The sequence below is a fragment of the Sturnira hondurensis genome, unplaced genomic scaffold (genome assembly GCF_014824575.4).
Source record: "Sturnira hondurensis isolate 20B ecotype Veracruz unplaced genomic scaffold, ASM1482457v3 Scaffold0021209, whole genome shotgun sequence".
NCBI classification, from domain to species: domain Eukaryota; kingdom Metazoa; phylum Chordata; class Mammalia; order Chiroptera; family Phyllostomidae; genus Sturnira; species Sturnira hondurensis.
The window spans coordinates 256,121-272,619 of NW_028093840.1; the positions used below are offsets into that span (position 1 = coordinate 256,121).

Below are 16,499 nucleotides of genomic sequence, written 5' to 3' on the forward strand. Positions count from 1 at the left end.
TCCAACAAGAGGATATAACATGAGTAAATATATACACACCTAACGTAGGAGCACCTAAATATGTAAAGCAAATTTTGATGGACACAATGGGATAGATTGACAGAAATACAGTCATAGCCAGGGATTTTAACATTCCATGGACTTAAATGAATAGATCTTTCAGGCAGAAAATCAACAAAGAGACAGCAGCCTTAAACAACACAGTAGATTAAGTGGATTTAATTGATATCTTCAGAGCAATTCACCCCAAAGCAGCAGAATATGTATACTTTTCAAGTGCATACAGAATCTTTTCTAAGATAGACTACATGTTAGGACACAAAGCAAGTCTGAATAAATTTAATGCTGAAATCATATCAAGCATCTTCTCTGACCACAATTATATGAAACTAAAAATCATAAGAACAATGAAAAACATGCAAAGACATGGAAGCTAAATAACATGGTATTAAACAATGAATGGATCAATAATGAGACCAAGAGAGAAATCAAAAGATACCCTGAAACAAATAAAAATAAGACCACAACAAGCCAAAATCTGAGAGGGAAATTTATAGGCCTATCTCAAAAAAAAAAAAAAGGAAAAACTCAAATGAACAATCTAACTTCACACGTAATGGAATTTGAAGAACAACAGACAAAGCCCAAAGTGAGTAGAAGGAAGGAAATAATAAAGATCAGAGCAGAAATAAACAAAATAGAGAGTTAAAACCAGTAAAAAAGATAAACGCATCCAAGAGCTGGTTCTTCAAAAACATAAACAAGGTTGATAAACCCTTAACTAGACTCATCAGGAAAAAAAGAGAAAGGTCCCAAATAAATAAAATAAGAAGTGAAAGAGGAGAAATAACAACTGACACACAAAAAATACAAAGGATTTTAAGGAAATGTGAACAACTATATGCCCCCAAAATTGACAACCTTGACGAAATAGATAAATTCCTAGAAAAATATTGTTAGTATCACGATTAGGGTAGCATTAGATTTACAGGTCTATTTTGGGGAAATTACCTTTGTTAGGATATTGAGTTTTCCTGTTCATGAACATAATATTTTTCTTTATAATACTTCTCTTTAAGCCTTCCAAAAAGTAATATAATTTTTGTCACCACACATATTACACATTTTAAGATTTATTTCTAATAATGTTGTAATTTGGTTTTACTTTGAATGAGATTTTTATGAGATGGCATTCCTAACAGATTTTTGAAGACATATAGTAAGACATAATCTTCTGTCCTGCAATCTTGCTGAAGAACCAATTTGTTCTAGAAATTTGTCTGTATATTCTCCTGAAATTTTTATGCAGATAATTTATATCACTTTAATAAAAGTGTTGCTTTCTTCTTCACCACTACAATTTCTTTCTTTTTCTTGCTTGATAGTGTTGATTACTATTTTTACCTTGTTGCAGTTATGCACCTGCAGTTTCAGCTCTGTGTTTTCAAATGACCAGTTGGAACCAGGTTTCTCCGTCTGCATAGCCTGCATTGGCCTCATTTATTATAGAGCTGTGGACAGTTGCCTGGGTTTTTTTCAGAAGCAAAGTACTTAACTACCCATACCTTAGAATCCTGATTGATAAAATAGCCTTAATAATAATAATATCTTCTTGACAAAAGTGTTTTCAACACTAACTTAGTAGTTATAATACCGTTATAGTGGAGGAAATGGACAGTTGCTATTCTATAGGTATAGTTTCAGTTATGCTATCTGTGTAATTTCTAGAGATCTATTGTACAATATAGTGCTTATAGTTAACAATATAGGGCCGTGTCCTTCAACATTTCTTAAGAGGACAGATGCCATGGTAAGTGTTCTTACCATTAATGCACATATTTTTAAAAAGCAAGGAAACATAAGAATACTGAGAGGTGTAGGGTATGTCTGTTACCTTGACTGTGATGACAGTATCATGGATATTTGTATAAGTACAAACTCATCAAATTTTGTATATTAAATTCATAAATTTTTTGTATATCAATTATAACTCAATAAATCTGTTAGAAAACTAAAACAAACAACCTGTATAGTGGTTCCTAACATGTATAAAGAGCTCTGTAAATCTTATCAATTAGTACTACTACTACTATGACTGCTACTAGAAAAAAAGAGTATGGTGATGAACTCTCTCATACTATCCCCTACATTTTTGGCATCAAGATTTACAACTTCAAAAAACGAGTTGTTTTGTTTTTGTTCTCTCTTTTCTTGAGTGAGTTATTGTAACAGAAAAAGGCTTAAACATTTATTAAAACTCATCTTTAAAACTCTTTAAGCCTGGAGGTTTTCTGATATCGAGACTAGTTCAATTTCTGTTACGTTTTATGTCTACTCATACTTTCAATTTCTTTTTGAGTTAATTTTCATAATTTATGTTTTTTCCATTTAAGTGGTCAAGTTGGTCAGCATAAAGTTGTTCAGAGTATTCTTTTATGATTTCTTGAAGTTTAATGATATCTTTTGATTTATTTTTTAATGGAAAAAGTAAAATCTGCTTTATTTGTTTATTTCAAAAATTTTACTGTTTTAACTATCCATGTTTTTTAATTTCTTTTTCTCTCATTTCACTATTATTCATTATTTATTTTCTTTTACTATCTTTGGCTTAACTGTGTTCTTCTACTGAATTCTTTTGTTGCATTCTTAGCTCATTAATTTTTATTTTTTTATAATATATATACTTAAATATATCTATTCTGTCTAAATACTGATTTTGTGGCATCACACAGATTACTACATGTATTTCACCTAAAGAGGCAGTGAGGATTACAATAAAGGCAACATACATTTCCCACCATCCCCATATCTAATTTACATTCTATAAATATAACTAGTTTTTCCTTTTTAAAAGAGTTTCCTTTGGTGTTTATCTCTTTATTTCTAATTGTAATGATATATTTTTATTTCTTGGTATTTCAGTTAAATTGTTATCTACTACTGACTTATCTACTGCCAACATGAAAGATAAGCTTTGCTCCATCATCCTTCCTCTCCCCACATCCTCTTATTAGAATCAATGTCACCACTTTGCCTTAGATCAATAGTCAGTGTTTGCGTTATTAAAGGATATATAAGCATTATTCACAGGAGGGCTATGTGATTACATTTCTTATTGTGCAATCTTTTCCCCCCTAGAGTTAATAACAAGCTTTTGGGGTTTTTTTGTTCGTTTGTTTATATATTTGTTTTAATTAGTTTTCTATCCATTCTTAACTTCTCAAGTTTTTTTTTCTATAAGTTTAAACCTCTTCCCACCATGGTCATACACCTTAGGTATTTGGTTTCATCTCTTTCTCATAGATTACCCTTCTAGAATTTTTTTTTCTCCTTTCAATGTAGACTCACTGTGCTCTAGGCCTGCCCTGGGGCTCTTCCCTAGGGATTTCTCTTTAACACAGAGGACCAGTGGCTTGAACACTGTAGAAAGGCCAAAGTGATTCTGCAGTGTTTAGCCACTGGTTTTCTGCCTTTTGTGTTTTCCCTTTAGTTTCTGCTGTTATTTTAGTGGGACATGATAATCAGCAGCTTCTTGAGAGTGGGCGTACATGATTCCAAGTTACTTTATTGAATTTATAAATGTTTCGAAAACATTTATAATTTGTATATGTCTAGTATTCTGGATATTCACTTTAGTGTGCCTTGGTGTGGGCCTTTTTCTTTTATTGTTCTGGGATCGTAGACCATTTAATTTGGAAATTCATTTGTTCACTAGTAGGAAATTTTCTAATTGTCCCTTTAATTTTCTCCTTTATATATTTGTGGAAAAAATAGTAATAAGATTTAGAACTCCTGAACTTATCCTGTTTGTTCTATACTTCTCATTTTTTCTCTCATTTTCCATCATCTTATTTATGCATATATATATTGCTATATAGAATATATATTTATGTATACAAATATATGTTTATATATGTGTATATACACAAATGGGATGGTGGTACAAATATATATTACTTTCATTCTGACTTAGATATAAATATATAATGATTTTAAATAATAACTCCTTTGATCAATGAATTATTTCGAAGTGTGTTTTGTAGTTTCTAAAGTATGAGAGTGTGTCTATTTGGGTAGGGGATGGTGAAAGGTTTTTCTCAGGCTCTGCCGAGGAAAAAATGCCAATCAGCCACAAAGAGCTTTATTGGGGTTTGTGTGCTCCGGCAAGGTTCCCCGGTCTTCAGAGTGAGGCCGGGGAAGTCGCACCCAAGCAGGGAATGTCGTGGGGTTTTATTTTTGTTGGCTCCCCATGGTAGCTGGGGATTGGTACCCTCTGAACAAAGCAGCAATACAGCATTGGTGGTCCCTTCCTCAGACTCAGGTTACTGTGAGGATGTCCCTCTTGGCAAAGTCCAGCCGGAGCTTCCTCCTATTCCCACCCACCCTAACAGATGGAATGTTGACAATCTTTTTGTTATTGATTTTCCATCTTACTGAATTTTGGTCAGATAAAGTTGATCAGTATATAATTTTAAACTATTTATTAAATGTGCAGCATCATTGTAAACAGGCAACTAAGGAAAGCGAACTAGAATGTGCATGGATGAACAATGACAACTTCACTGGACTAGTCATTGGGGACAGTGAATGCTGTTGAGTGAGCATGTGCACTGTGTGGCTGTTGCATTCAAAATGACTGAGCCTGTAGAGCAATGAATCTGCATCAAATTTTGCATTATGAATAAACTTTCCTCCTCGGAAATTATTTGGATGATTCATAAGGCCACAGCTAGGGGCAACTGATTGGCAGGTTCATCATGACAATGTACTCACTCATCCTTCACAGGTCTTGTGAAGTTTTTTTGAGAAACATAAAATTAGTCACATGACTCAGACCCCTACAGCCACTGTGCAACTTGTGATTTTGCAACTTGTGACTTCTGGCTTTTCCTCAAACTAAAATCACGTTTGAAAGGGAAGAGATTTCAGACTACCAACCAGATTCAAGAAAATATGACAGGGCAGCTAATGGCAATAAGGAGAGCTATGTGAGGTCCAGTGGTTCTTACTTTGAAGGGGATTGAGGCATCATTGTTCTGGGTACAGTGTTTCTTGTATCTTATGTCTCTATTTTTCATATTACATAATTGGATACTTTCTGGATAGACCCTCAACAATGGCTGGACTTTTTCTGAACAGGTCTCATGTATAGAAAACAATCCCTAAATCTCAGTTAATTACAACATTATTTATTTCATATTTGCATTGTCCTTTGTCTGTTCTTGGTTGGACTTTGCTGGGTTCCTGACTCTGATGTGGGGTGGTATGTACCACATGTGTTCATTTCTGAATCGTAGAGGAGTAGTACTACCTGAGACATGATGATTTAATGGTCAAGTACCGTAACTGGAACTAGCCATATGATTATGTCTACCCACATTCCAGTGGCTAAATCAAATCAAATGGCCAAGATCAAAGTCAGTGGAATGTAGTGGGGGAGAATGAATTATAAACAAATAATGCAATATTAGTGATTAGTGTTATCAAGTATTATCTGAAAATAATGCTTAATTTGATTCAATAATTCCATATCTAGAAAGATATCCCAAAATATTGAGAAAAAATATATATATATAATTCATACTCAAAATTATGACCACATTACGTGTAATAAGAAAAGTCTCTGTTTTATGACACTTCTCCAAGGAGGACATACAGAGGATCCAGAGACACATGAAAAGGTGCTCAATATTGCTAGCTATCAGAGAGATGCAAATTAAAACCACAATGAGATACCACTTTACAACAGTCAGAATGGCCATCATAAACAAAACAACAAACAACAAGTGCTGGAGAGGTTCTGGGGAAAAGGGGACCATAGTTCACTGTTGGTGGGATTGCAGGCTGGTACAACCACTATGGAAAACAGTATGGAATTTTCTAAGAAAACTAAAAATGAACATGCCTTTTGACCCAGCAATTCCACTGCTAGGGGTATATCCTAAGAAGCCTGAAGCAGCAATCCAAAGGAACCTATGCACCCCGATGTTCATAGCAGCAAAATTTATGATAGCCAAGAGTTGGAAGCAACCTGGATGCCCATCGGTAAATGACTGGATCCAAATGCTATGGTACATTTATACAATGGAATTCTATGCTGCAGAAAGGAAGAAGGAGCTCCTACCCTTTGCAACATCATGGATGGAACTGGAAAGCTTTATGCTGAGTGAAATAAGCCAGGCGGTGAAAGACAAATACCATATGATCTCACCTTTAACAGGAATCTAAACAAAACAAACAAGCAGGCAAAATATGACCAATGACACTCAAATACAGAACAGGCTGACAGGGTCCAGAGGGGAGAGGGGAGAGAATCATAGGGGAAAAGGGGGTGGATTCACATGAACAAGTATAAAGGACACATGAACAATAACTAAGGTGGGGGGGTGGAAATGTGAGGGAGGTGGGGAGCACTGTGGGGGGTGCAAGGCTGGGAATATAAGACAGAAAACTGTACTTGAACAAGAATAAAATAAAATAAAATAAAATAAAATAAAATAAAATAAAATAAAATAAAATAGAAATCTAAAAAAATAAAAGTCTCTTTTATAATAGAAAATGTATTATATACAGTAAATTCATACACTGAAATGCTATGCAACTTTAGAAATCACGTTGTTCAAATATTTAGGAAAAACAGATAAATTCTGATGTCTAGTAATGTCCAGTGAACAAAGCAGGCATATATTTTGGGTACTTAGTACTCATTAGTTTCTGTAATAAAGTATCCTGAAATCTGAGGTCTCTATGCAACATATTTATTTATTTATTTATATACCAGTCTTATGTGAGGAATATTTTCCAGCCAGCTGGTCTTTAAGTGATGAGTCAGAAGTCAGATTCTATCCAATGTTTGTCTGTACCTTCCTTGCAATGTCACCCCAGAAAGTAAATTGGCTAGAGAATTGTGGCAGATGTTTTTAAAGGCTAGACCTGCAACTGACATACCATTTTTTGTTCACATTCCATTAAGAGGAAATGAATAATATGGCCCTCTACCTAATTTCAGGGGAGGCTGAGAAATGTAATCTGCTTGTCTGAGCAGAAGAGGAAATTGTGTAGTGAGCACACAGTCTTGTCTCTGCCACAGCAGAACAACAAGGCTTTACATATTAGGATCCCAGTTTGAGTACATATGAGCATGCTATATATAGCAGAGAAAAAGACTGAAAATGTATACACCAGACTAATTTCTTTTTTTTTTCTAGCAGGTGCTGGAGCTGTACATAGTTTCAGTTCTTTTGTTGTTGTTGTTGTTAATTTTTAAGAACCTAGTCCCCCTCCAAAATAAATGTTATATTAAGGGGTAAATAATGTGTTGAATGATATCAGGTATTTATTATATGTGTTGTGTAATAAAGTATTATATTTCAGTAGATCTTTATATAACTCTTTGATTCCTGTTCTTGACTAATCCACACAGGGACATCCTGGCTTTTGTCAGAACCTCATCTTTTTGAGTTCTAAATCCAGTCCTGTTTTTTTCTTATATATGGGAAAATGTGTTCTTTTTTTAAAACAGATAGTATATTTTATATAATTGTATTAAAACTAATCACTAATTAAGCCTATTAATTTAAAAAATCTATACCTCATCACCTCCAAAACTTTTTTTGTAGATGCCTCAATAGCTCATGAAATTCATTTCAGAATTCTGATAACATTTTCTATTATTTTCTTAAAGAAGACAAGTACTTCATATTCTTTGGTAACACAAATGTAATGAAATTAAGTATTTTGAGGGATAATATTTCAGGCAGAGGGAACAGCATGTGTAAAGGCACAGATTCACAAATATTAATAATCTCTGGCAGTGATTTTCAGAGTGTAATTCCTAGATAATCAGCATTGTCCAGGGTCTTCTTAAAAATTCAGTTCTGGGGGTCTTTTCTATTATCAAGAATTATTTTGATTTGCTTAGGGTTGTCCTAGCTGTAGCACTGGGGAGCTTGCATCCTGGAAAACCCTCTGGAACAACATGGGTCAGCTGTTATTTACCTTAGGTTTCTGTATCACGTCTACTGAGTCAGAAATTCAGCATGGGCCCCAGCGGTCTCTGTTTTTATAATCCCTCCTGGTGATTCTGATGCATGCTAAAGTTGAAGAATCACTGATCTAGGGAATATAAGCAGTTTGGCATTGCCCAGTGATAATAGTTCGTGATGAGGAATGAAGCTGAAATGCAAGCAGAGACCAAGCGTTGAAGGCCTATATATGCTGTGTTAAAGAGTTTTATTCCCTCTGACTGGTGTGGCTCAGTTAGTTGGAGTGTTGTCCTGTAACCAAAAGTTGTGGGTTTTTTTTCTTTTTTTAAATTATTTTTCAAGTACAGTTTTCTGTCTATTGCTCCCATCCCATCCCACCCCTTGGTGCTCTCCCGTCCCTCCCATTCCCACCCTTCTCAGTTGTTGACCATGTATCCTTTATATATGTTCCTCTAAATCCCTCCTCTATTTCCCCTGAAATTCACTCCCTTCTCCCCTCTGGTCACTGTCCACCTGTTCTCTATTTCAGTGTCTTTGGTTATATTTTGCTTGCTTGTTTGTTTTGTTGTTTAGCTTCCTATTAAAGGTGAGATCATATGGTATTTGTCCTTCAACACCTGGCTTATTTCACTCAGCATAATGCTTTCCAGTTCCATCCATGCTGTTGCAAAAGGTAGGAGCTCCTTCTTTCTTTCTGCTGCATAGAATTCCATTGTGTATATGTACCATACTTTTTTGATCCATTCATTTACTGATGGGCACCTAGGTTGCTTCCAACTCTTGGCTATTGTAAATTTTGCTGCTATGAACATCGGGGTGCATATGTTCTTTGGGATTGGTGTTTTAGGGTTCTTAGGATACAATCCTAGCAGTGGAATTGCTGGGTCAAAAGGCAAGTCCAATTTTAGTTTTCTGAGAAAATTCCATACTGTTTTCCATAATGGTTGTACCAGTCTGCAATCCCACCAACAGTGGACCAGAGTCCCCTTTTCCCCACACCCTCTCCAACATTTGTTGTTTATTGCTTTGTTTATGATAGCCATTCTCACCGGTGTAAAGTGGTATCTCATTGTAGTTTTAATTTGCATCTCTCTGATAGCTAGTGATATTGAGCATCTTTTCATGTGTCTCTGGATCCTCTGTATGTCCTCCTTGCAGAAGTGTCTGTTCAAGTCCTTTCCCCATTTTTTAATTGGGTTAGTTGTCTTCTTAGAGTGAAGTCCTGTGAGTTCTTTGTATATTTTGGAGATTAAACCTTTGTCTGATGTATCATTGGCCTGCTCGAACTAATAAATGAATTTGGCAAAACAGCGGGATACAAAGTCAATATCCAGAAATCAAAGGCATTTTTGGATACTAAAAATGAATCAGCAGAAGCAGAAATCAAGAAAAAAATCCCATTCTATATAGCAAAAAGAAAAATAAAATATCTGGGAATAAATCTAACCAAGGAGGTAAAAGACCTGTATGCAGAAAACTACACAACACTGAAGAAAGAAATCAAGAAAGACACAAACAAATGGAAACATATACCGTGTTCATGGATTGGAAGAATTAACATCATCAAAATGTCCATACTACCCAAAGCAATGTACAGATTCAATGCAATACCTATTAAAGTACCAATGGCATATTTCACAGACGTAGAACAAACAATTCAAAAATTTATATGGAAGTATAAGCGACCCTGAATAGCAGCTGCAATGTTAAGAAAGAAGAACAAAGTAGGGGGATTACAATACCTGATATCAAACTGTATTACAAGGCCACTGTAATCAAAACAGCCTGGTACTGGCATAAAAACAGGCACATAGACCAATGGAACAGAATAGAGAACCCAGAAATAAACCCAACTCTCTATAGTCAATTAATATTTAACAAAGGGGGCAGTAACATAAAATGGGGTAAAGATAGCCTCTTCAACAAATGGTGTTGGGAGAACTGGACAGCTACATGCAAAAAAATGAAACTCGAGCACCAACTTACACCATACACCAAAATAAATTCTAGGTGGATAAAAGACTTAAACAAAAGTTGTGAGTTTGATCGTTGGTCAGGGCACATGCTTAGCTTGTGGGTTCAATCCTCAGTCTTGGTGCATATGAGCATACAATTTTCTCTCCCTTCCCCCATCTCAAAAAATAAAAGCAATGAAATCACTGTTTTATTCAACAGTTGGTATGTATTAACTCATCAAGTTAAGGACTTTTAATTAGAGCTCAAATAGGTTGGATTTTGACCTGGCTCTTTGTAGAGCTAAAACCATCATAACTAGTTAAAATATTCCACTTTATTTATAAATAAAATTAAATAGTATTTTAATCAATTCCAGTTTGAAAATAGTATAAAATTAAGCATATAAAAATTATTGGCTTCATGTGTACCAGCTCAATCTGTGTGCTTGGACAGAGTTTCTGAAAATCTATTCATTTTTATAACAAAACATATATAGAGACTTTGTAACTTTCAAGGTGTCTGTTTTAGAAATAGAAAGTTTTTTGAAAATAGGTCAGGTATATATGAGTATTCATTCATACCACATTTTTCTTTCTTTAATTTGTGTTTAGGAAATGGTTGGTTTCTTGATGACATTGTAATCAGGGATCCCACAACCAACCATGAATACGCCTTCTTCTGTCACAGGTTTGTAGCATGCTTTTACATTGCACAAATTCATTTCACGTAGTTCCAGGTTCTAAAGAAATGGATAGCTTATTCAATTATTCCTGGTTATTAGTGCTTTATTGGTAACTTTTTGAAAATTAATTTTAGGTATCATTTCTTCTATTTAGAAAAATATCCATTATGCTTGTCATTATTTCTGATGATACAAATGTAAATACTTCTTGGGAAATTAAGATAGATTTGTAAAATGTAACTTCTTTTATCATATTAGTAAGAAGAATGAAAGTCTCTGTTAAGAAAACTTATTCCAATTAGACTAGGTCCTGCATTAGGTTCAAAAATAAATGTACAAAATGAGTGTTGCATATGGCTTGTTTCAGAAAAATGACATTGCTGATCCACTGTCATCAGACCTTAATTTGGGGGTTATTTTCCCAATAGTGGTGATATATTTGCTCTTTCTTTCAACATTCTCCTGCTTCTTTCTGATGGAATCAATAATAGCCATTTATAAAATAATTTGGTACAGTTTGAACTCTAATTACTGGCCAAAGAACAGGATAAAATAATTGGTTCAGTGGATGTAAAATGTATGACCTAGGCAGACTGATTGATTAATGCACCTGTGGATTAGGGGAAAACATTTTATCTTTACCTGCTAGTAGCTTCTCCCATCTTCCCTGCACTCTCACAGCCATTTCAAGCATATTTTTTCCATTCTCTACTCTGCTTTTACCAGCTAGATACCTATGGCTTTTTTCAATATCCATTATCCATTATTTCTGGCTTGGCTAGATAATTGCCTGTAGTTAGTGTAAATACAAAGCCAGAGTATGCTCAGTGCACTTTTCTTTCCACAGATGGCTGGATCAAGGGGAAGATGATGGTAAAATTGTCAGAGAACTATATGCCAGGGATAACAGTATTGTCTCTGCAAGTGAGTGTCATGTCCTCACATTTTTTGAAATACTTTGTTTTATGATGATTGAGGAAAGTGTGACATGGCTGAAATTAACAGTCCTCTCTTTCCTTTATATCCTCAGGGGAGAAGCTAGAATATACTAGAAAAGAAATAGTAAGTTTTACTTTGGGTCTTAAATTATTTGGTACAAATGGTGTTCAAATAGCTATCTGATGTGTTAAAACAAAACAGTATATGATGTATAGTGAGGGGTGTTTCTTACTAATTACCTTCTCTTTGTCTTATCATGTTGGTATTTTTTGTTGTTGTTTTTCTATTTAGTGGGCTGCAGAGAGCTGGAAATTTAAGAAGGGAAACACTCTTCAATTCTACAACAGGCTTACTGGGGGATTTGTTCGTCTGCATCCAGATGGCACAGTTGATGCAGTTGGAGAGAAGACAGACAAATACGGTAAAATCACTGAGCAAAGCATGTGCTGCTATGGCAGTTTTGGGAGTTGGAAAAAGGGCAGATTTCTAGAGTCAGTTTAATTTGTAGTTTTGCTTCTTCTTTTTCAGATGGCTTTACACCAGTATTGGCCCATTTAAATAATTCACTATCTGCCTTAATACAAATGGTCAGTAGACAACAAGCTTTAAATCTAGGCAGACAATGTCATTATGCAGAATGCTGTACCATGAAAAACATATTTGGTATTACTTAATTGAAGAATAAAATGTAGGCCATTAACACTAACTGTTCATGAAAAACAGTAGTATAGCTCTTACACGGTGTGGCCAGTTAAGGAATTAAGTTGGTTCTGCTACATGCTGAGAGCCTATTCTGTTCAAAACACGGTGTTAAAAAAATTGATGGCCATAGAAGTAACTAAGGCATTATTCTGAATTCCTGGAATTCAAAATGTAATGAGAAAGACAAATACATATAAAATTTTCAAAATTTTTTCTTTGTAACTTGAGTCATGATAAAGGTACAGAGGAAAAGTGGGCAGAGAAAACCTAGATTTGATGTTTAAAATCAGCATGTCATGAAGTCATGAGAATAAGAATTAAAGAAGTAAACTGATAATGCCGCTCCTTTGACTCTAAACCCAAACCTCCAAATCACCTTGAAATTTATACCTTTACTGTTTAAACGAGATTTGCCTGCTGCATTTATGAATCTAACTTTTCTGTTCAGTAGTCTCTTTTATACATGGTTTTGCTTTCCACAGTTTCAGTTACGTGTAGTCCAAAAATTCCAGAAATAAACAATTCATAAGTTTTATTTTTAAAATATTTATTTATTTTTATAGAGAGGGGAAGGGAAGGAGAAAGAGTGGGAGAGAAACGTCAATGTGTGGAAACATCAATGTGTTACCTACTGGGGACCTGGCCTGCAACCCAGGCATGTGCCCCAACTGGGAATCAAACCAGAGACCCTTTGCTTCACAGGCCCATGATCAATCCACTGAGCTACACCAGGCAGGGCCAATTCATAAGTTTTAAATTGTGTTCTCTTCTGAGTAGTGTGATGAAATCTCCCAACAGTCCAGATCAGTGCTGCCTAGAACATGAACTATCCATTTGTCATGCTGCATACACTACCTGCCCAAGTCATCTGGGTTATCTGATTGCTGTGATATTGCAGTACTTGTGTTGAAGTAACTCTTATCTTACTTAGTAATGAACTCAAAGCCATTCACATAACTTTTATTACTGTATATTGTTATAATTTTTATTATTAGTTTTTTAAATTAATCTCTTGCTTTGCCTAACTTACAAACTAGGTTTTCATAGGCATGTATCTATAGGGGAAGTAACTAGTATATATAGGGCTTAATACTATCTGTGGTTTTAGGCATCCACTGGGGGCTTGGAACATATCCCCATGGATAAGGGAAGGGGGACTACTGTAACTTGTTATAAACAGTGACCAAATAACCACCTGGATGTGCTCTTTGGAGATGCTAACCTATATAGCATTTCCTCAAAAGGTAGTCCCCTTCACTTTATATTAGAGATCCCAGGGAATAATTCAACTTCCTCCTCTATGAAAATATGTGGGAGTCTAACAGTATTTCCTAGTAGCTTCTCTTTCCAAAATCAATCTATTCCTTACACGGTTTTCTTACCTGTTGATTCCTACTTGGAATCATTTATCTACTTAGATCAGTCAAAATGATCCCTCATATCCTGTTCCTTGCGATTCTTTCTGTGAATGCGATTGCTCTTTTCTCTTCTTCAGTACAGTAGATTGTATTTCCAAATGTAGTCACAAAATATCTCCCATTGTTAAATCAGAAACTGAAGGATCTAAGTTATCCTAATTACAGAAAATATGACAGCAGAGTCCAAGACTAAGACTATTTATTTCTCATAGGCATTGGTTCTCCAAGTTCCAATCCCACAGTATTGTAAGGTAAGGGCCTGATAGTACCAGGCTCTTACCTACATGTGTGGGTAGGTGCATTAAAGGAGAGGAATTAGGAAAGTCTGATCCTATATAAGGTTGCCCATCCTTCCTTCCAGAAAAAGAGGAAGAGTATGAGACAGAGACAGAGAGAACCTCTCTTTATTTTGGAATGTAAGCAATTTTATCCTTGCAAGGAAAAGAAAGGTCTTTACCTTTACTCCTCTGGGATGTTGGGAGACAGGAAGAGGGAGAGAGGCAGAGAGAGTGAGAGACAGAGGAAGAATGAGAGGAAGAGGGAGAGAGAGAGAGAGAATACGTCATTCTCAACCTGTAACCCGCACCAACTGCCAGACATATGAGTCCCTGTGTAGACCAAACTAACTGGTCGATGATGAAAATAAGCAAACTTTTTACCCTTAAGTGTCTCTAGCATCCTGATATGTATTAGAATAAATAGTTTAAAAAAACAGGGGTAGGGTAGTATGAGTAATTTTTCTTGGCATAATTGACAATTTTGCAACAGGAGGACTTTTATGTGTGCAATTACTAGCAGCATTATTTTTTTGATGTTATGTTTTGCATCTCCTAAAATTACCCCCATGAATCAGGTTTTCTCTCTCTGGAAAGTGTGGCAATGATCAATGCTGACCCATGGATATTTTTCAAGAAAATATTTTTCTAAGATATATTGGCTTATAATTTTTACTACATAAAACAATGTTGTTTTTATCACCATGCACCAGCCCTTCTATTTATTCATTCAGCTGGTTGTGAATTTAGCTATTTCCGTACTCAATTTCTCTGAGAGCTACTGAACCATTTTTTGGCAATAATGGATCTAAAAGCAGACACACAGTATGAGATTTTTGACATACCACAGGGAGCTTTCTTTTATGATCATAAGCTCATAGGTATTAAAAACAATACTACATCAATATTAACAATGACCATCAAAAACAAGTCTTCTAGTCTTCAGTGCACCATCCTAGAAATAATGGAAGGAACCAGACAACCAAGGTAACTCAGTTTTTTACTACAAATCTTAGATGGCAACTCTATGTCAGGACCAGTTTCAAAAACTCCCCATTACTCATAATTTCAAAAGAGTTACTGTAAAATATAGATACAAATTTTTCTCATTTTATAGCATTATTTTTAGGAAAAATTTTAATGTAAATTCATATTATTTGATATATATTCCTAAAAATTCCAGCATGCATTTTAAAAATGTACACTATATCATATTACTAGAAGTTTCTAAAGTCATTATTATTCTCTGTTTTGTCTCTAAGGATTTATGTAAATAGTTGTACTAGGTTTTGTTTTTGGGTTTTTGTTTTTTGTTTTTGGAGTGTTTGTTTGGTACTATGTCAGAATAGGTCATATGAAGAGGTAACTGCATACTTCAGTGTGGCAGTTCTAAAATATGTCCCCAGATTATGTACTTGGTATTACCCTCTTCAAAAGGTGGGGTCTATTCCTCTTCCCTTGAGTATTGGCTGGATTAAGTGACTTTTCTCTAACAAATAGAATATGGTAGAAGTGATTGTGTATGACTTTTGAGGCTAGGTCATATAAGATATGCCAGATTTCTCCTGTGCTCTGTCTTGGATCACTCACTCTGGGGGAAGCCAACAGCCATGTTATACGTACATCCAAACATCTCTATGGACAGCCAAGTTGATAAGGAATGGAGCCTCTTGCCAATAGCCACGTGAGTAAGACCTTTTGCAAGAGAATCCTCCAGCCCCAGTCAAGCTTTCAGATGACAACAGCCCCAACCAGCAACTAGATTACAGCCTCATAAGGGACTCAGATACATTGCTTCCAGATTCCTGACCTACAGAAATTATAAAGTAGTAAGTATTTGTTTTAGGCTGCAAAAGTTTTGGAGTAGTATTTTACACAGCCATAGATCTAATATACCCATCAGACACTGTTCTGTAAGATAGCTGCTCTTGGTATTTTCTCACTCTGACATTGTGATAGCTTCCACATTCCCTTCACACTACCTAATGGTAATGTCCAGGAATGGAAAAGGCAGTATCTCTTCTATCTCTAACCTGAATTCTCATGTTCTTTTTTGTGGTGCACTGGGTAGTCCTGAATATTCAACGCATATTTTCTAGCCTGAAAACTATAAATCCTCTTTTAAAGAAATTAAAGAAGACCTAAATATGTGGGAAGAAGTTCTGTGTTCATGGGTTAGAATACTTAATATTATGCCTGGCTGATGTAGCTCAGTGGATTGAGCATGGACTGCAAAACAAAAATCACTGGTTTGATTCCCAGTCAGGGCATATGCCTGGGTTGTGGGCCAGGTCCCCCGTGGGGGCCATTTGAGAGGCAACCACACATTGATACTTCTTTCTCTCTTTCTCCCTCCCTTCCCCTCTCTAAAAATAAATAAATAAAATCTTTTTTAAAAGGATGCTTAATATTATTAAGATGACAGTACTCCCCATGGCGATCTGAAGATTCAATGCAATCCCTTTCAAAATACCATAGCCTTTTTTCCAGGAATGGAAAACCTAATTCTAAATTTTGTATGGAATTACAAGAGACCTCAAAT

General features: G+C 35.3%; 1 protein-coding gene across 1 annotated transcript in view; it reads left to right on the forward strand.

Annotated features, from left to right (window-relative positions):
• The window catches only part of RP1 (RP1 axonemal microtubule associated), a 301,141-nt gene that overhangs the window by 86,569 nt on the left and 198,073 nt on the right, over positions 1–16,499 (forward strand). Inside the window, exons 9-12 of the mRNA XM_037031824.1 lie at positions 10,553–10,628; positions 11,471–11,547; positions 11,654–11,685; positions 11,854–11,983. Coding sequence (XP_036887719.1) covers positions 10,553–10,628; positions 11,471–11,547; positions 11,654–11,685; positions 11,854–11,983 — 315 coding nt within the window. The remainder of the gene's footprint in view (positions 1–10,552; positions 10,629–11,470; positions 11,548–11,653; positions 11,686–11,853; positions 11,984–16,499) is intronic.